At 40.9% G+C, this 21,038-nt stretch overlaps 1 protein-coding gene across 1 annotated transcript in view; it reads left to right on the top strand.

Annotated features, from left to right (window-relative positions):
- The first annotated feature begins 16,715 nt into the window (after positions 1-16,715).
- tprg1 (tumor protein p63 regulated 1) overlaps positions 16,716-21,038 on the top strand; it is a 17,212-nt gene continuing 12,889 nt past the window's right edge. The window contains exons 1-2 of the mRNA XM_030791965.1: positions 16,716-16,970; positions 17,680-17,771. Of these exons, the coding sequence (XP_030647825.1) occupies positions 16,716-16,970; positions 17,680-17,771 (347 nt within the window). The remainder of the gene's footprint in view (positions 16,971-17,679; positions 17,772-21,038) is intronic.

A 21,038-nucleotide genomic window follows, 5' to 3' on the forward strand; every position in this document is an offset into this window, starting at 1 on the left:
GTCAACTGACAATATTGATTCTAAACACAGTTTTAAACCAAAGTTTCTCCACGACTGTTTTATTTATTCTCAGGAACACCATGAGTTAAACCTTCTTTCTCCAAACAAGGGGATAAGAATTGGACTCCTTTTTTATTTCTTCTCTCATGTAGTTGACTGTCACAAATATGGAGTGAATTTCACGTCATTTATGTCTATTTAAAAAATGTGAAAGATTCACGAACAGCAAATACAGTTCACGTCACAAACTACTATGACTCACACATGTCAAACATATACTATACTAACTTACAAACTTATACAATAAGCATAGGTTAATAAAAGCACATTTATCAGCCTCAAGCTGAGGACACAGATTGGTAAGGACAAGCACAAATCATTTCAACATGTTTTTCCATGCACACCAGAGAGAGAAGTTACACTCCACCATGTTCCCCTCTAGAGTGGGAATATAGATCCCAATTTTTCATCACAAAATTGTTCAAAGATGCAGTAGGTGTAGACGTAGTTGTAGTCATTCCTTCAAATAGACCACTTGGGTAAACACAAGATTTTTAAACACATAAGCACCCAAGCCACTGTATAATTGGTCCCTTAAGACTTTTACTATTTCCAAATACTACATTTACTCTTTAAATTATATTCATATTGCTGTAAATTACACTTGTGGCTACCCACTTCCTTTTCCTGGACACTTATTGAATAATGCTGAATTGATTTCAGCAATCAGACCTGGTCACCCCTTTTAGCAAACAGGAGACAGGTGTAAGAGGAGAAAAATGTTGAGCCCACGAGAACCACATTTCAAGTCAGAAAACCAACATCAGTACATCTTAGCAGTCGATTGCCTTGACCTTTCAGTTGCCAGGGTGCACCGTTAATTCTCCTGTGTAACTATGACAACTCCCTGCTTTTGCTGCCGGCTCTGACGCACTAGTTCACATTGATTGCACATTGTTGGTAATGTGTAGCAGTGCCTGACCTAAAGCTTCACCAATCAACTCCCCATCACTCTCATTCATTAGCTCCTGAGATTTCTGCTTTTGTCTAATGTTATATTTACATTTATTTACTATTTATTTGTTTAGTAGACGCTTTTATCTAAAGCTTACAAGTGAGGACAAATACAATCCAAGCATGCTATATTAGTTTCATTTTTGTTCCTGGCATCTTTGCCTTAAATAAATAAATAACTAAATATATTAATGACAGGGGAAAAAAACTGCCCTGTTCTTCTCGTTTCTCTCTCTTGTATGAATCATTGGGCCTTTCAGTCATGCTCCTGGTACTTGCTTTAAAGACAGTTATGCCTGATAGATATTATTTGATCTCTTTACAGTAGCAAATAGGTTTGGCATTTTTCGCTTACAGAGTGAGCCCATTTAACAATATTGAAATACAAACCTGCGAGATTCATCTGAAAAGCTGCCTGCCAGGCAGTTTACTTAAGTACAATATTGATTCTCTGAGTGTGTGTGTGTGTGTGTGTGTGTGTGTGTGTGTGTGTGTGTGTGTGTGTGTGTGTGTGTATGTATGTGTGTGCGTGTGCATGCGTGCGTGCGTGTGTGTACGTGTGCATGTCCAAGTGCATATGCATGTGTGTGTTTGTTCATTAGAGAGAAAGAGAGAGAGAGAGAGAGAGAGAGAGAGAGAGATCCTTAGCATCCTTAAAAGCCCCTGTTCGATAGTGTGCCTCCACATCTGAACAGCCACAATGACATGTCACTGAAGTGCGTACAACAGAGGTCAACAGCAATGCCATTCAAAACAAAAGTATTGTTTCACGATCACTGGTGTCACATAGGCCTATAAATGCATGAGTGATAGGTTAACAGTAATCAAACAGGTGAAAATGTAATGAGTCAAGATAGCATAGTTTCCATAGCAATAGTACATTAATTATACAATTTATTAACAAAATGCAAGTGTTACATGTCTAAACATGGATAACAAAATTAGGCATTAAAATAGAATAAACTAATAAAAAAAATTAAATTCAAAAAGTTGTGCATTTTAGAAAAGGAGGGGGGATTTAAGTCTTAACAGAGACCTTGTAATGATATGAACCTATTAGATCCAAAATTATTCAGCCCTAGAGGCATCCTGTCAATGCTTCTTACAGAAGACACACTTAAACATTTATGACCTTTGATATCCTCCAGACTCCTACATATCTCAGTGTGGAAAGAAAAAACTTGCTCAAATCTGTCAATTTAGCAAGAATGCTTCCAATCTAACTATATTTCACTTAAAGAACTACACCAGATTCATCAACATGGATGAAGTTTCGCTTCTGAAGCGCTTCATTCGTGTCTTGTTTTGTGGCATCGTTCTTTGTCACCTTGTCTTCCTTCCTTCGTAATGTGAGTGAGATTTATCACGGCTGTCAGTAACATTCTTGTCATGCACTCTAATTAGGTTATTTACACATCACTGTATCACTTGACGGGTTTAAATGGGCCCCCTCCCCCCGTCTAAGACCTGCACATCTCAGCAGCCCAGCCCACTCCCTTCCCTCTACCATGTTAAAATTTAATGCCTACCCCCTTTTTTTTTCCTTACGGAAAGAGCAATCGTGGTTTCCATGTTGCGGTTGTGCTTTCGAACTGTGCCGCGGCCGTTGCGTGTTTGCATGCTCATCCCGTCGCGGCGGTGAATCATTCAATGGCTGCATGATCAAAGTCAAGTGAAGATATGTTGCCTGGTCTGCCGCTTGCACGGTACATAGAGCTTGGGGGCATGCACCCCACACCCCTATGTTATTCATACAGACGAAGAACACACAAAAGCCCCAGAATAATCCTCGTTGCGCGTCTTGAAAAGCGGCAGACAGGAGAGAAAACGAGAAGGGACAGAGACATAGAGACAACAATATGCATTTGAAGAATTCGTTAACTATTAATCGTAAGACTTTTTTGGTGACTTCAGAAAGGTGAAGGCCTAGAATATAAAAACAATCGCAGCAGATAAAATAATTATGTGTTTGTCTGTGTTTCTGTCACTTCTTTTATCCTAGAGTCAGTGATTCCTTAGAAATCAGACAGGAGATTCGCACAATATTCTCGCTCCTAATGATAAGCTTTCCTGTCGGCATTCAGCGAATGGCTTAATACGTGTTTACAGTGATCCATAATTGCGTGAGGCGTCTGCTAACTCTAAAGGACTAAAGGCTGTGAGTCTTTTCTTGTTGTGTACAAAAGAGGTAGCGAGGAAGTGCCAAAACATTTTGGAGAGGCGCAGAAGAGAAAGGCCAAGATTTCAAACTTGAAAATGGATGGAGTACTTGTGGCGAAGCATTTTGCTTAGAGGAGCCAAGAGTGATATTCTAAGCCTGGAAAGTAGTGCGCCAATGGAATCTTGCAGACTGATTCTCTATATTCAGGGATCAACACAGGCCCTACTTCACACTGTTTAACCTGTCAGCTCTGTGGACAACCAGTCCAGAACTGTGAAATAACAGAGAACTTGTATTACACAGACAGATCATTCACTCAAGTGCTGAGTGGTGAATCTTTCCACTAATAAACTACTTATTGATGTACACATTTGTACACTTCAGATGAGATGATGATGAGGTCTGGTGTGTGTGTATGTGTGTGTGAGAGAGAGAGAGAGAGAGAGAGAGAGAGAGTGTGTAAAGATGATCGTTTTTTGCTTTCAGCATTTTTGGGAACCATCTGTACAAACATTTAATGACTACCTCACAAGGGCTTGTTGGTGAAAGGGGGGTGGTGGTGGTGGTGGGTTGGGGGTGCGGGGGGGGGGGGGGGGGGGGGGGGGGGGGGGGGGGCTCCCTGGCCTCTGCGAACGAGGAATGTGCTGTCGAGTAAGACAGGCTCTTAAAATAAGGACGTAAATATGGGATTTGTTTGGAGTCTGAGGCAATATGTCAGAAGTCTTAGAATCATGTAGCTCTCATGGGTAGGATGGTGTTACTCCTGTTCCAGAATGAGTATGCGTGTTTATTTGGGGGTGTATATCTTTGGGTGTGTGTGTGTGTGTGTGTGAGAGAGAGAGAGAGAGATGAAGATTTAATGTGTGTGTGTGTGTGTGTGTGTGCGCGCACGCGCATGGAGGGCACGGGAATAGCACTATGAAACAGTTCACGAGAAAGTTTGTGTATGTGTGTGTATTTGTAAATGTGTGTTTGTGCTGTTGTATGCATTCTGGTGTGTAATTGCGTCTTCATGGCTGTTGTCTCTGGAGAGAGTAGAGTTTGGCCTGGCTGTCCCATAACAGAGTTTGTGTGTTAATGCTTGGCTGTGGCCCAGGGTACAGTGTGTACTTGGCCACAGTGAGGGACTTAAGCCATGACATCCATAAAACACACACTGCTCTGCCAGAGACCAATGAGTCTAGCAATCTGATCTATCACTCACAAACACCATTCCTCAAACGCCAATCTCTCCCCCCTCTTTCCCTTTTCTTGTCTACGTTTCTCCTTTCCTCTCTCCGCTTTCTCTCTCCTCTTTTTCTCTTTGCCTTGATCCCTTCTCTGGCTTCCTCTCCTCTTCCTAATCTCGCTCTGCCTCTTTTACTCACTTCTACCATACCACTCCGTCATCTTTCTGGACATCAACACATGCTCATCCTCTCTCCAAAAGTTGTACCCAAAATACGCCACAACACTGCGCTTTTTTTTTAATGTTTCATAATGTGAACACGGCAAGTGTTTGTCATTGGAGCAATTTTTCATCGCCATCAATAAGAACCCACATAACTTTTACTGGCGCAGTACATTTAGTACTTTTACATAATATCACGCTAGTAATAAATCCTTGAAAGCTTTTAGCTGTTTTCATTAATTCTCTTTGTAGCTTTGCAGTAATGGTGTCATTCAGGAATTTTTTTCCTCCTCTTTCCGATCACTGAAATTTCAGTAATTGTACCTAGCAAAACGCGGGGTGCTTTCCTACTCAGTCTGCAGCACCGTTAATACAATTATCGCCTGCCGTGACCTATTTAAGCAACGCATGCTGCCAGCCATTAGCTTTCTGAGACTCCGTTAAGTTGCCACATTGATGGATTTCTGAAAGGTTGTGTTTTTCAAGCGAGTACGTAGGTGGAGGTTCAGAGACCTTCTGTTTGTCATCGTCTAACTGTTTTTTTCCGTTGCTATGGGAACAGTTTCTTTCTTTCTTTTTTTTTTTCCCTCCTAACCTCTCTAAAATGAATTTGCAGCTCTTCACAGCATCCCTGGCTGCTAAAAAAGTACCAAAGTTTGCTAACCCAAAAAGAATTGTCCATAATTCTTCTAAACATAGTCAACACCCTGGAAAATCTGCCATTTTCCTTATTCAAATAAAGAGTGTCAGTGTAACTATGATATTTGTTACAAGGGCTGAGCGTCTTTTACTTTTAGAATTAAACCAGGCAATGCATTTTGTTTGCCTGTTTGTTCGTTTGTTCTTTTTGCTTTGCTTTGTTAGCATACAGAAGTTAGGCTACCTTCAAATCACAAGTGACCATGTTTTACCTTTTGAGTGGTAAATGCATAAAGCGTTTGAAATAAATTGAGGTTGGTGCTCTATTATTACCAAGTCCAGTATGGCTCTGATCGTTAAAGTGGTGCAGAAAACCAAAAGTAAATGTCTGAGGCGTAACCTGCTGTTTTGTGTATCCTGACAATGCAATGATCTGTCACTCCGGTTCTTACGATCTAACGAAACATCTCAGATTTCACCTAACCTGCTCTGTTACATCTTGGCAGCGAGTGATTATTAATGTTTACATAAAAGCAAGTCAGACATGCATGGTCATCATGATACGTTGATTATTTATGTGAACCAGGTAAGAAAAAAAAAAAACTCTATAGATCCTTGAAAATTCAGTCTGCAACTTAATAACAGACGGGGGCACTGGGGGGCTTGACCAGTGCTTTTTGCATGTAGCCTCCGCAGTGGTGAGAGTTGATAATGAAACAAGGGTTCAGAGAGCAGACCTGAGTAGTGAAGTCCAGACTTATATCATTGCTGCCTTAATTCTGGCGAGACGTGTCTCAATATTAAAAAAAAAAAAGAACAACAGTAATTCCTGTATTCTGCTGGGTCTTAGGTTATAAAACGTGGCCTTAGTTTCAGTCGACATTTCATCTCGCTCATTAGATTCTCCTCCCGATGGAAGGAAATTGTCCAGCAGATGGTCTCACGACTATGATTCACTTCACCGTTGCCTTTTGAAATATGCTGGTATTCAATTTCACCCTTCTGTGTGCAGTTCTATTACTTGTAGAGCAATCGTACCCAAAGCTGTGGAGTGAAAGAGTTTTTTTTTGGTTTTTTTTGGTGAACACCAGATCCAATTTGGTAGAGAAACACTCCTCCTTTCCTTGGTGTGTGTACCAAGATCCTTTATTAAAGCCCTGTGTGTTAAGTCTCGGACACGAAAGTAATCAGATGGAGTCAGATAACGTGTATGTCATGAGGCTAATTGTTGTGCTGTACACACATTATGTAAGATTTAGAAAGGTTATTTCTCCCTCATCTATTGTCCCAGCTCAGTTCCCAAAAGCATTTTCGCAGGCTGTATTAATGGACTGAACTCAGGTTGTTGTCCTAAGTCCATTGAAAGAGGAAACCACATGGACCAGTGCTCATACCCTGAAGTTAAACTGTGTAGTTAAGCGCTCTTGTAATCTTAGTCTCTGATTATGTTTCTGTAAAGCGTTTTTCAGGTATAGGAAGACCTGACTTTTGTGTAACTGATAAAATATTCATCATCTCAGATTTTACATACTTCTTCAAATTTGAATATACAGATTTTTTTTTCAGAATCTAACAAGTAATTCAGGAAAAATATTACATTTAGATAACAGTTAAAGAATACCGTGGGTGATATCTGTGCGATAAGTTTGATTAGCATCTGCGGACATTCAGCAGACTCAGACAGTCACACAGGAAAGCACATATATCAGGCCAAAGGCTAGTTCCAAACTTCCCTTAACCACAATACACAACAGAAAGAGACAGAGAGAATGAACCGCGGAGAGGAGAGAAAGGAAGAGTCTAGAAAGAGTTTAAATACCCATGTTGGCATAGCAAGGGTACATATGCCTTAAATAACCACTTTAATGTTTTTATTTGATGTTTTAGTCATTCATTATACACCGTAATGTTCATCATAATCGTCTGGTACTGACTGCTTATTTTCTCTTGAAGTTTCTTTTCATCTGGTGAACCTGGAGTTATCGAAGGCGACCAGCTTGATGTGGGGTAGTCCCATAAACAGGGCGATAAAGAAAAAGGGAGAGAGAGAGAGAGAGAGAGAGGGAGAGAGATAGAGAGAGAGAGTGAGAGGGGTGTCATTTCTCACTGCCTGGGGTATCCTCATTGGAATAGAATCCGACAAGCATGTCAAACCAATATCCTCAGTCCAGCTATCTCCGACTGCCCTGGTTCAGTGGCCCTGCGCTGTATTTCCACATACATCACACACAACTCTGAGACAACAACAGCAAACAAGCAAACAAACAAACTGCCCACTAACTGACCAACCCATACCTGCTGACCTGTCTGCACTCCTTACAATTCCCTCTAAACTGAACACGCAGACAAAAAAAAAAAAAAAGGACGAAGAGATGATTCATAATATCAAATCAGATTTTCCCTCCAAACAGCACACCAACAACTTAAAGTTTTTTTTTCTCTCTCTCCCTTTTATTTCTACCACACAATGCCTGTAAGTCGTATCGCAAAAAAAAGTAGGTCATGGGGGGGGGGGGGGTCTATTTTTAGAACTCGTTGCATGCTCCTTTTTTTTTTTTTATGATGGGCAACGGAGAAACAAAATTTCATGGGTGGTGCGTCACTCCACCGCACCGTGCAAACAGACAAGAGGGATACGAGATGTTTTTGATTTGCCTGCGAGTCAAGTGAACTATTAATCTGACCTCAAACTTTAATGCCCTCCTGCTGAGATGAGAGGCCATGTCGGCGAAAGCATGTCTAAGAGATCTGTCTTTGACGAACTAGTACCGTGTAAGGATTTGTAAAGGTCCAGCGTTCTGAGAAGGCCCGTGTCTCATCGGATCGTTCACTCTCTCGTCTTTTCTACGATAACTCACAACCTCATCTTTTCTCAAGATCTCCAGATAAACGGGAAAAGTTCTGCAACGGTGTTTCGCAACTGATTCCTCTCTGTTTCCTTCTTTCTTAGTTGTCCTACTTTTATTCAATTTATTTTGATTAAATTTATTTAATTTATGGGTTTGTTTTTTTTTGTCTGATTCAATATCAAAGATTTTGGTTTTCTGTGATTTGTTTTGATCACTCTCTGTCCCATTTTAAACATGTTCTCATGCCGCTGAAGGTCTGTAAAGTTTTAAAGCCACTAATGGTTCTACAGCGTGGCTACATGAGCCTATTATAGAGGTAAAATCAGTAGCGAAACTACATGAGTATGGCCTTCCAGGGGGAATGCTACCTCCATCAGATTTAAATGCTCCTAAACAGCCCTTCTCTAAGCAACTACCCAAGGATGTGGATGCTTTTTCCCAGCACATGCACCATTAAGACCCCCGCCTATCTTTTCCCAGCAGGTGGGTGTAGGGTACATTAGGCCTCCAGCTGAAGCGTGACATGGAGTCCTAGCCACTGCATTTCTTGATCTCGGAGACATGGACAATGCAACCGTGCTTTTACATTTACCCCCTCTCCCTTTTTCCATTACACGCCTGTGTTTCTACTGTAGATGAACAAAACACTCTGTTATGGTGTGTTACAACAATTCATCCTGTCCTTCGGTTTATTGTTCTTCTCAAACACAGACTCATCCGAGCTCTCCAAATTCAGCAGGATTACCGGCATTGGTAGAGCGGAATGACAGAGATCCAGCGGAGCCAATAGGTGCTCCCTAATGCTTACAAACATGCAAATGCAGCTGTGCTTCTCTGGGTAGTTCTTGAATAGTTTTGTACGGAGACAGGAACTATTGTTTTAGATATAGAAACGTTGCTCACTTTGTTTTTAGTTGGGAACTGGTACGATTTCTTACGGCGTAAAGCATAACAAGCTGAACTTATGAAACGTGACAGACAGAACAAAGATTCAGCTCTTTCGTGATCACGTCTCCTCTGTGGCTTGTTGAGTCGCTTGTTCATGGTATAGGGGTTCTCTTTTTTTAACCAGTTTGGCCAACGATCAGTGGTTGATAAAAGCAATGGAGGCATAGCAGAAGCGGCATATGTTCTTTTTTCTTTCAACACCCTTAAAGTATGAAACTGCAGAGGAGTCTATAACTGTGTGTATTTTTGTCCCAGTACATCCAAACCTTCACTAATAGTTAACAGGTCAGGGGTTTTATGAGTTAGATGACAGGTAGCTATCTTGTGTAGGTTGCTCTAATTGCGTTGTTTTGAATGTCTTGGAGTTTATTTATGTGAGTTGATACACTGATTCATAGCAGAAACATTTAAAGCATGTTCTGAGTTCCTCCTAAAATATCACAGGAATGGGGGAGTGGCCAAGGTTACATGGGGTTAGACACGTTGAACCTGATCCGTTAAGTTAAATCTTCTTATACTCCCTAAATACACAATAAATATTGCATTATTTAAAAAAGATAGAAAGAAAAACATCAGAAGGATTGAGGGGAAATAAGGCGATGCATCAAATGGAGCTGAACCGTTCGCTGTGACTGCATTATTGATGACTTGAGAGAGAGATGCTGGGAGATATGTAATTTAAACTTATAGAGACTAAACCGATAGAAATCTGACTAATGATGTATTGTTAATACCCTTTGATGAAAGTGGACTACTGTGGATATTTATGAAGCTGCAAATTCTCTCTCTCTCTCTCTCTCTCTCTCTCTCTCTCCCCCTCTCTCGCTCTCTCTCTCTCTCTCTTTCTCTCTCACACACGCATGCCTGCGTGGACACACACACACGTGCACGTGCACACGCACAGGCACACACACACACAGACACACACACACACACACACACACATACACACACACTAGAGAGGTTGAAACAGTGAAGACAGTGGACAGGTGTTTAGAACCATCTGGTACAGAGGGAGAGGGGTCAGTGCATTCAGTTCACCTGAGGGGAAACACACGTCTCTCAGAGAATCACACACACCGTACACACACAGTCAAACACACTAAAACACACACATACCTGTCTGAGAACATCACACTTCATAGAAAATCAAATACATACTTCACAGTATATTTTACACATGCAGCTACACGCACCTTTTAGAAAAAAATCCCAAATATCTTACATGTTGTCTCACATACAATTTCACAGAGAATCAAACACAAACACACATCGCTGCTTTAGTAGAGAACACATCACTTAATCAAATCCCCATTCAGACCACCATCCTCAAATCACAAAAAAAAACACCAAACCACAGATTTGTCTGAATTTAATTAACCATTTCATACAGTCTTTATTGACACTTACGGAAATTCATAACCTTAAAAAAAAAAACAACTTATGTTTTTTCAGCTTGATAAAGAATTAGTGGAGAGATTCACAGAAAGGTTAGCAGGAGTTGACAGCTCTCCTAAAGAGCGTAGGAGGAAAAGCGTTGACAGATCCGTTGGCTGTAACTCCTCTTCTCCTCTGGAGGATATTCAGAAAAGTAAAAACATGCTCATCACAGGGAATACGGGGCAAGTGATAAGGAGGAGGCCAAGGAGAGATGAAACAGAAATGAAGACCTTAAGAAGGATTATGGAAGATCTGATCAAAGTTTCTCTACTTCTTCTAAAAGGACTAAGTGAGGTCAGATGGACTGCTCTAACCCAAGAACGTGCATTAAGGGGGGGGGGGGGGGGCATGACTGACAGCCAATGAGATGAGCTTCTGAAGAAACATGCGATCCTTGGTTTCTTCTTATATGACAGTAGAGACAAGAGAGGATAATGGGATGTGAGAAAAACATTTGACTGGTGCCAGGTGTAAATAAGGATATACCTTGAGGATCCTTGGGGATTAAAAAGGAAGGCCTTCAATGCCCACTTACGGTATCTTGTGTGTGAAGACACTTAACCCCTGTTTGATCTGCAAAGCATCTGCATAACTGAGTCTTTGTGCATATGCTATGCAGATCATTGAGTTCCTTATGTTTTGGTAACAGGAATGAACCGATATTCATATTTGAACAACTTGTTCCAATGCTACCCACTTACTCAGCCAGAGTCATAACCATACCCGCTTTTATCACCCCGCGGACCATAATTAACTAACATTTACAAATGTCAAGATGCTGTGCAAAAACCAATAATGGAAACAGTTACTGAGGTACTACAAACACTTTAACCAATAGCTGAGCCCATTACTCATTTTACAAGGACTATGAAAATTTGACCATGTTAAAGCTTTTAGTCTGATTCTATTCGAGAGAGAGAGAGAGAGAGAGAGAGAGAGAGAGAGAAAATATGTCTATACTGTCTTTACTCTGTGAGTGCAAGGGATTTTGACCTACCTATGTTTTCCCTCAACAGAGTAAACATGAGATTTCAACAAATCAAAACAGATTAGCATGGCTGGGCTTAAATGCATTGAGGTCAGTGGGAGTCAAGAGTGTATTTGTCGCTCCAGTACCGTGAGCATCTGAAACACATGTGAAAACAAGCGGACATTCCCCAGGGTTCTGCGTGCCACGTGCTCCCTGAGCATGTTTATTGTGAGAGAACACTGCCACCCTGTGGCCACAGTCAGACCTGCCTACTTGGAAAGTACAGTAGTTTTTGTTTTTTAGTTGGATATGAGGAAGGCGGGAATCAACGTGCAGTCTGCTTGCAATTTTTATTTGCATGTGTGTGTGTGTGTGTGTGTGTGTGTGTGTGTGTGTGTGTGTGTAAATAAGTGTTTATCAAAGCGGTCAGTCAATAGTGTTGTCTATACCTTCTTTTTATAATTCGCTGTGTATGCAATCCACATTATGGAGAATAAAAGAGAGACAGTGTGTGTGAAAAAAAAAAGTGTGTCAGGGTTTTCTATTTTTTAATCTTTTCATCCACAGAGTCAGAGTCTGTTCTTTTAATATCAGTTTGAGGTCTTCTCTGGAGATTTGTTCTTGATTCTTACTGGGTTTTTTTTGTCTGGAAATTGTTTTACATTAAGATTATGGCTTTACATGGATCATTGGATCGGTTCTGCTAATGTTTCCAGGCAACAAATGCACAGATAAATGAGGCATATGGAAAATACATTTATGACACTTTATCATTTTTACACAAGAATTATGAGATTATAATACTGATAACAGATAACATTTGTATTCACAAATTTAGGTAGGCATCTTTGATTGTTTCTCAGTGTTTCTCCAAAACTCTCTCCACTCTCAGCTCCAGTCTGACCTGTCAGTGTTCCAGTGAGGTTGGAAAGCCTGAGGAGTCTTTGTTTACTTCCCTTGGATGGCCTCACTGGCTCTGTGGAGAGCTGTCAAGAGGAACAGTTGTCAGTGGTCATTTGGAAGTGGCTTCTCCTGGCTCCAAACAGTGTGGTCAGGTCAAACAATTTTAACTGACAATGTCTCTCATCATGACAGCTGGGCTGCTTTTCTTCTCGGGTCTTTCTTTCTTTTCTTTCTTTCTTTTGCTCTCTCTCCCCCTCTCTTTCTCTCTCTCAGTTGGATGAGCAGACTGTGCCTAGCAGCCTAGCAGGAGGATCTTGACCCTGCCAAGGTGCTGTGAGGAAGGTGAAGACATGGTCACTTCACCAGGGATATTGTGCTATGAAACTAAACACTAACCGATGTCACATCTGCAGACACAAAATCCTGGTCTGAGTGTGTGCTTGGCTTGCAGAGGCGCTAAACTCGACACTGCCAGCTCACTGCCTCCAAACAGAACACATCTTGACTGACAATTAGATGTTTCTGAGTCTTTTGATAAACTTTGCCCGGCCATCTTTATATTTTTAAGTGAGGGTTTATACCTAGTTATATTACTGCATAGTCAGGGAATACACACACACACACACACACACACACTCGCAGACAGAGATTAAATTCCTTTTTTTTTGGTATGATGCTTTTAAAAGACTGTCAAAAAACAGCTTTAAAGGATACCAAGCCTGATGCAATCCTTCCACTTTCACCATAATTTCTGAATAAATTTGGAATGCACTAGCAGCCACAGATTCTAAGCTGACACAGATATTCTGTCATTAGCTAAAATCATTGGCTCTCCACAGAGTTTATGTTGGATTGCACTAGGCAGTCAATGAGAGCTATGTTGTCAAACAGACAGCTGCTTCTGTACAGTGTTTCCACTGTAACTGTAATGTTGTTGTGAGGGACTATGGGAGTTTTCCAGCTCACTGGTCTGATACAGACTTAATGAACCCTTATTGCCTAACAATCTAACCCCTCACACGCTGTTATGGCCCAAGCACACACACACACACACACACACACACACACAAATAAACATTCATACGTCTTTCATCTCTAGAATTCATTATCAATTGTCATTTTCTCTTTTTCACGCTTTGCCATTTTTTCTTCGTCTTCTCTGTCTGTCTATCTTTCTCTCCATAGCCCTCTTATTCACACACATACATAAACACACACACACACACGCACGCACGCACGTATGCACGCACACCACACATATGCTGATGTTGAACCTCTAGGGTCAAACAGACTGTAGAAACATCTGCTGATCCACACGACTGTCTAAAGGGAGCTCAATTAGGCCGTGATTCAACTAAACAAATTTTAACATGCTGTACTATAATTTAATTACACAGCCCTTCTTTTATTGATGAAAGGAATAAGAGATGGGATCTGTTCCAATGAGCAGTTGGCCGTTTGAGTGACAAGTGTGCTGTCAATGTTCCAAAGATTTTTGAATGATGATATCAGTACAGAAGTGTGCTCCACATACATAACTGTGTATTTATATAAAAATGAATTCATTTGCATAATTGACAGCAGGTCCCCGTGGCAAAACAGCGTATCTGCACTGTTCAAACAAAGTGATACCTCAAGTTTGACAGCATTGTCTGGAAATAATGGTGAATTAAATAACATTATGTCTGTGAATAGTTTAAATATTTTTGTTACATGTACTACAGAATGCCCCACAGCACAATGTAAAAGAAAAAAAAATAATCTTGAGACGGTATTCTTTTTGTTCTTGTCACCTACAGCATGGATTGATTTGTGAGGACATGGCATGAAAGACAGATTAAAACCACCGAGTTCTCTGACCTCCACTTCACAGTCTGTATTTACCCAACACAAATACACCATTTGACCATAGTCTAACCAATAGAGATATGATCTGATTGGTTTCAAACGAGAGTAGATCAGGACCACAGATTGACTTTGAACAGAACCACTTTGGTTCGCCGCTCTCATTAACCTTGCTGTGCCGCTCAATACAAAAAAAGAAAAAAAAAAAGGGTGAACATCAGTAAAAACATTGGTCTTGGCAGCCCAAGGATTGAGTGCAGTGCTTCTTCTTGTCTCTCTGTAAAATACAACGGCTGATTGCTTTGGCTCAGATACAACAAGATGGATTATCCTTATCCTTCACTTCCCATGATAATGTTTTGCGTGGCAATGCCTTTTAGATGGTTCAGTTCAATGATTTACATTATGCATGCAGCAGTAGGAAACCGGCTGTATGCTATATGCAACACTTCCCATAAAGATCTTATAATAAGACAGGACTGGAAAGACCATCTGTGCTGTTTAAGTGTTTGCTATATGGCACTGACCTGGCAGACTCTCTCTAGCTTAGCCTAGCATTAAATATTTGACCGGTTAGTTGTCATGGGAAACCAAGGTAAAAGGTTGATGGAATGTGTGTGAAGTGGTCCGTGGGGAAAGTGAGCTCTCCGTGAGGGTATTCTGCCTGTTGCAGAGTCTACATAAAAGGGAGAGAGAGAGAGAGAGAGAGCGCAAGCTGTGTTAGAGATGTGTTCCTAGAAAACCCTCAGCAACATGAAAATTAAGGATTAGTGTATTAACATATTAAAGAACCTACTACAAAAGAGTTATTAGTTTATTATGGAAGTAAAGTGTTCATCTTAGAATTGAGAGCTTATGACAAATTGTTGGAACCTCAGCCAGTAGTTAATCTGACAATGATCTGTATTTTCTGTTGAATGTATCGACTAGGATGCTGCCTCTGAAAATAGTTTACAAAACCACAGTGTGTGTGGGCGCAGACCAGGGAATCTTTAAGCCTGTTCATATGCATTTAAACGCAATGGTAATGCTTATTTATTGAGAGGAATTATAATAACAATTTTTTCCGTAGCTCTCAACCAGCACAGTGAATAGCTCTCTCAGGAAAGAACACAAGAGAAATCCATGGCCTTGAAGCGTGTCACGTCAAAGGCGATTAGCGGGAACTGAAATTGACGCTTAAATGGTTTTGGCCCTTTTATGCTTTGTGATAAACAGAAGTCTAATTCTCTCGGAACAATTCACAACATCACTCTAAACAAACTGTTGTATAGACTGGTTGTAAGAAACGGTTGCGTGAGATATTCGTATTTTTAGCCAGACGTTGCAGTGAGAGGATTTATTGCCTGGGAGGAGGTGGCCAGGGTACTGTTTTTGTAGAGAGGACATCTGAAATGCGGGGAATAATCACAAAATCTGTCATGCTACTTCAGCCCTTTGAGAAAACATGAAGGATGCGTGTGAAATTCAAGGAAGAAAAATGCTGTTCAGCCAAAAAAAAAAAACCGCAGGTAATTTTTGTTAGGCAGAACTGGTGGGCTGCTCTCGGTAGCGTAATTGAAATAAAATGTTTGCTGAACAATCTAGCCAAGCTAGCGAATTAGTCAGAAAAAACAAACAAATAAGACGAAAATGACTGGTGCAATGGATGACTTGAAATCCAAATAAGTTCCTACTGTTTATCAAAGTACACTTTTTACAGATGAGTTACCAGGTCCTAAGTGGTAAAATATTCGAAAAAAGAGTGTACTGTGACATCCATTCGTTAATTCACGGCTAAAGTTAGCTACACTGTCAACTTTCTTTGCCTCAACTATTTCCGCGTCTGACCTGCCTACATGAGAAGGTTGAGATCATCGCGGAACGAGGAAATGATGTTATGCGCACCTGCTCGGGGGTCAGAATAATTTAGTTCGTTATATTTGTTCCTTGAAGTATTACCAGGTGTGGTAAGTAATGAACAGAAGTGTGTCACTCGCTTTTTTCTGAAAACGGATTCTGGGTAACATTTGATTGACATTTAACAACATTGCACGATCAGATTGTTTAAGTTACTGGTATTCAATCGATTTGTTCGACATGATCTCAAGCATCAGTTGCTTTTCAGCTGCTTTCTGCTTCCTAAGACATATTAATCCTTACAATGCAGCACTTTCTTGTCTAGACTTTCATTTTCACTTTTTTCATTCACATTTCTTTCCCGTCAGCAATAAGTCAACATTTGTCTATTTCAGTGATGGGAGTAGCTTTATTCAGTCGCCGAAGTAGCCACGAGACAACCTGATTAGCTTATTACAATGGCACAGCACCCTAATACATCACTTGAAAACAAGGGATTATGTCTTGCTAACCCACAGTATAGTAAATAGTAATACCCACCCAACAAACTTAGCAACACTAACAATTTTGAATGAGTACCTCTTTTTTTATGTTTGACACTATTTAACGTTAGCAAGTAGGTCAGTGAAAAAGCACTGTTGGCTGAATGTTGTTAGCAAATGTTTGCACTGAAGAGATAACTCCTTGATAATTTTCTGTCCTCACAGAGATAGCAGAATGTCCGAAGTAGAGAAACAAGAGTTAGAGGCGGTTGAGCTTGGAGAGCAGGCTACAGAGCAGGTTTCAGAGCCTGCTAACCCAGCTCCAGATACTACTCCACAGACATCTTTTGTAAGACAGTCAGAGCCCGGCACACAAGCTCCAGAATCAGAGGAGAAGACATCAGAGCCTCCTCAGGCTGCCACGGCCAAAGGTGGGAGATGGACCCAGACTGTCGAACAGTTCAAGCTAAGGAAGTTCTTTGTCCTTCGGGTAGGCTTTTTTTTTTTTTTTTTTTTTGCTTTATATTATTGATGAGTGTCTGAGCAATACATCAGTGGGCTTTTTGTAGAATTTTTACTCAGCACTGCACCAAGTTGATCTTGTTACCACACAAAAGTTATTAAATCCATCAAATTCAAGTTTCAGGGTGTTGATTGTTATACTGGAATGGCACTAGTTTGTCTCTCTCTCACCACACCAGCACAATAGTCTTGCTCCACCCAATGTAAACATATATTGTCTGTATTATCAACTGCAAGCCAGTGATAGCCTTGCATAACCGAGCTTCGTCTGCTTATCGTGAATTCTCAGCCAAACATACTTTAGGCTTTGTGTTTGCTAACAGAGAATGACAGCTGGCATTTCCTAGGAGGCCCAAAGCTATTTGGTTACCAAAAGACACGTGTGGGTTTGTTTGCAGTGAGACGTTGTTTTGGTTTTCAAGGAAGTGAAAGTACTAATATTAATCTTCTCATACCAAAAGCATTAAGACCACCTCTCAGGGTAATCTCCTTGTTTACTGTTAATAAGATTTTCTAACAAAGAGTTGTATTCGAAAGGGTTTGAATGAACATGATAATTTTACAAACATGTCTCACCTCAGCCTTCTTTTGGCGTGGATTTAATTCAAAGCTAACGTGTTCATTACTGCCGTGTGGGAGAGTCATTCTTCTCTCTCTTTTTTTTTTTTTTTTGCCAGCCTGGTACTCTGGATCAAGCCATTGAGGACATCAAAGCCCTGGTCAATAAGGAGGAAGATGGTGCTGTCCTAAGCGTTTGGCTGCTGGCAGAGTAAGTTTTTGACCGTTCTGTACACAGCCTTACCAAATGTTAATGAAAGTGGTGATATCACAGTCATCAAGAAAACACATACAAGTCAGTATTTGATCACGATATCTACAGGTCGTGCAGGAGATAAGCTGGTGGACGCAAGCCAAATTGCTCTCAGTGTTCATGAAGCTGTCACTCATTCTGGTCAGAGGCGTCAGATAAGAGGTCCGTGGCCTAAAGGTTAGGGAAGCGGGGTTGTGACCGATAGGTGGTTTGATTCCCAGGACTGGCAGGGAAACATCCACAGGCTGAAGTGCCCTCGAGCGAGGCACTGAACTGCTCCCCGGGCGCGGGTGTGCTGCCCACTGCCCCTGCGCCTCGTGGTTGTGCGTGCTCGCTACTGGCGTGTAAGGATGGGTTAAACGCAGAGATCAAATTCACAGCTCACAGCGTGCATGTGCGATCATCTTATCTTTAATCTTTATCATCTTTTTAGAGATCATTTCCAATGCAGTTTTTTTTTATTTCTGTGACATCAGTGAACGTTCTCCCAGAATGCACTTGAGTTGTGATAGATGCCTCAACAGATTTGTTTGTTTATTTGCGTCGGTCACGTACCGATAGAATGGCAGATAGATTTAATATTTGTAAGGTTGATATGTACGTTCACATGGACTGCTGTGGTGCAGTGGCTTATTGTTTGTGGTTAAGGTGATATTCTTTAGAGGAAGAGATGAAGTTCCTCCACAGAGAAGCCATGGCTGGTTTTTTCCCTTTTGTTTTGTTTTTTGGTTTTTTTTCTTTTGTTTTTTAATGACAAGTTTATGGTTCTTTTTTTTTTTTTTTTTTTTTTTACGTCTAACGTCATTTTGTGCATCGTGCAAGCTAAGCTTCTGTTTGCACATCAAACATGCAAGCTTTTTTCATGTATACCATAGGGAAAAAAAAAAAAAAGAAATCTCATATGGAAATGGTAAACAAATCACTTTCAAATTCTGTCAAACGCGTCACGGGACACAGGAAAAACTCTAAAGTCTCTTAAAGCTCGGCAAATATGTCACACATCTGATAACCTCTCTCTAGCTGATGGCGTTTTGATCTCTTACCCTATTCAAGCAGCAACCTAAGTCATGCACGGCACGCTACAGAGCGGTAGACTGTGAGCTGTTTAAGCTTCGGCGTGGAGTTTTTAATGAGAGCGATACAGACAAGAACATTGGCTTTCTCTGCTTATCCTAGAGAATCAGTGCAGGTCAGACTCCATTATCCACGCTGTGTGTATAGTAAATAAGTAAAACCGTGGGAGAGAATGGAAGTGAAATAAACAGAGAGGGTGAAACGAGGATGCTGGAGGCCGTTTTGTTGGATGCGCTAGTTGCTGTCAGCTCTGATCTGTCTTGTGCTGGATTTCAGGAAACTGTTTCAAACCCTCGCCACATGATCATGAATTATGGATACCATCTTTTATCCTTTATGCAGGATACGCACACACAAACACACACACACACACACACGACACACATATATTTTCTTGCACACACAGAAAACATGTTTAACCTTATATACCTACAGATACACATATGCATACGTGCAAGCATATGTGCACACTATGCCATACCAAACACACGCACACACACACACACACACCCCTACAAATGCCAGAAATATTAATACTAACACACACACAGCTAGGCTACTGCTTGTTTCATCAGTAATGTCAGTGACGGAAATGAATTTTTTATAGAGTGCATTGTGGGAAATAATGCATGCATTGTTGCACCTTTTACAGTATGTGTTGTCAAAATAAAGAAATTCATATTTATATTTTACATGATAAGTGCATTAAAATGCTTCCCAATGGTGTAATAAGAGCTTTTGTAATGGTTTTCTCTGTGCTGTGTTAAATGTTTTAAGTTGATGTGACATTGGTTGTAGCAGACCAAGAAAGATACTTTGAGAAGCACTTTCGTGTACCCTCTCTCTCACCTAATCCGCGTTCTTAACTGCAAAAGGTTGGAGGAACAGAAGAGTTAGAAGTCCGTACAGCAAATTTGAATCAAGAAACAAAACATGTGAACATCTTTTACGGCCAGAAGCTGAAAGTCATTCACTCGGTCACTTAGCTCTTCAGTTTGAATACGAGGTCAGATAGTTAGAGTGAGTTCCGGACGTATTTGGACAGTGACACGTTAATGATTTATTATTTGTTGCTCAATACTTTGGATGTGAAATGATGCGTTAATTGTGGGATGGAAGTGTTGAAGCTTTAGTCTGACTGCACTTTCATCCATATGCTTTGTATACAGCTCCCGCATTTTACAGTACCGTAACTGGCCCGTTTTCTTTCTTTTTTTCTCTGTTTTTCCCCCAGTAGGTTTGTTTTGTTTGGATTTGTAGTGTGTGCTCAAGATAGACGTAATGTTTGATCTTGATTCTGGGCATTGTATTCCCTCAGCAGCAGAAAATGACGTGGAAGGCGATAGAAGACCACCATACTGCATGACTGAAGAATACGCTCAGTTGTGAGGAACCCCACCCCCCACCCCCCCTTAATAACCACCCAAGAGACCACAAACACAATTAAGGCTATAGGCATAAATGTGTCAAAAGACTGTCATGGCCAGTGACTGCACCTGCAAAACTTCAAAGAACACACTTAGAAACACATACAAACCACAAGTAAACCACAACCAGGTTTCAGTATCTTACCAAGCCTGGTTGGATTCTAGAGCAGTCTTTGGGACAGATGAGATAGGGTGAGAGGATGATGGAAAGAGGACAGTGCAGAGAAGAGGAAGGAACTGCCCGTGATCCACAGCATAGCAAATGTAATGTGAAATGTATTGGAGGTGATGTTATGGCTAGGTTGCCTACGAGTCCCACCGGGACGGGCTCAACTGTCTTCACTCGTAATTTGGTTTGTGACAGCAGCGCCAAGATGATTCCTGAAGTTCACTGTCTTGTTCGCTCAGACACGAGCAGCGTACCACTAAACTGACCGGACAGCATTTCATCGTGCTGAATAAAAAAAATAAAAAATAAAAACAACTGGATAAGACACACTGCTGTAATAACAATTGTTCTAGGCCAGCACCTGATCTGAACCCAGCCAAACGTTTCACAGGCTGAAGATAAGACTGAAGGAGAGAAGACACAAATCAGGGAAGAAGTGAAGATGTCAGTGTGTCCAGTTCGATGCCCTTATAAGGGCTGAGACTATGTATTTTGGAAGGCCATGTGGAACTTGATAGTTATTGTGTCATTTCAAATACAGAGCCAAAACAACAG

This window comes from Chanos chanos, chromosome 14 (assembly GCF_902362185.1).
Source record: "Chanos chanos chromosome 14, fChaCha1.1, whole genome shotgun sequence".
In the NCBI taxonomy this organism is placed as follows: Eukaryota; Metazoa; Chordata; class Actinopteri; order Gonorynchiformes; family Chanidae; genus Chanos; species Chanos chanos.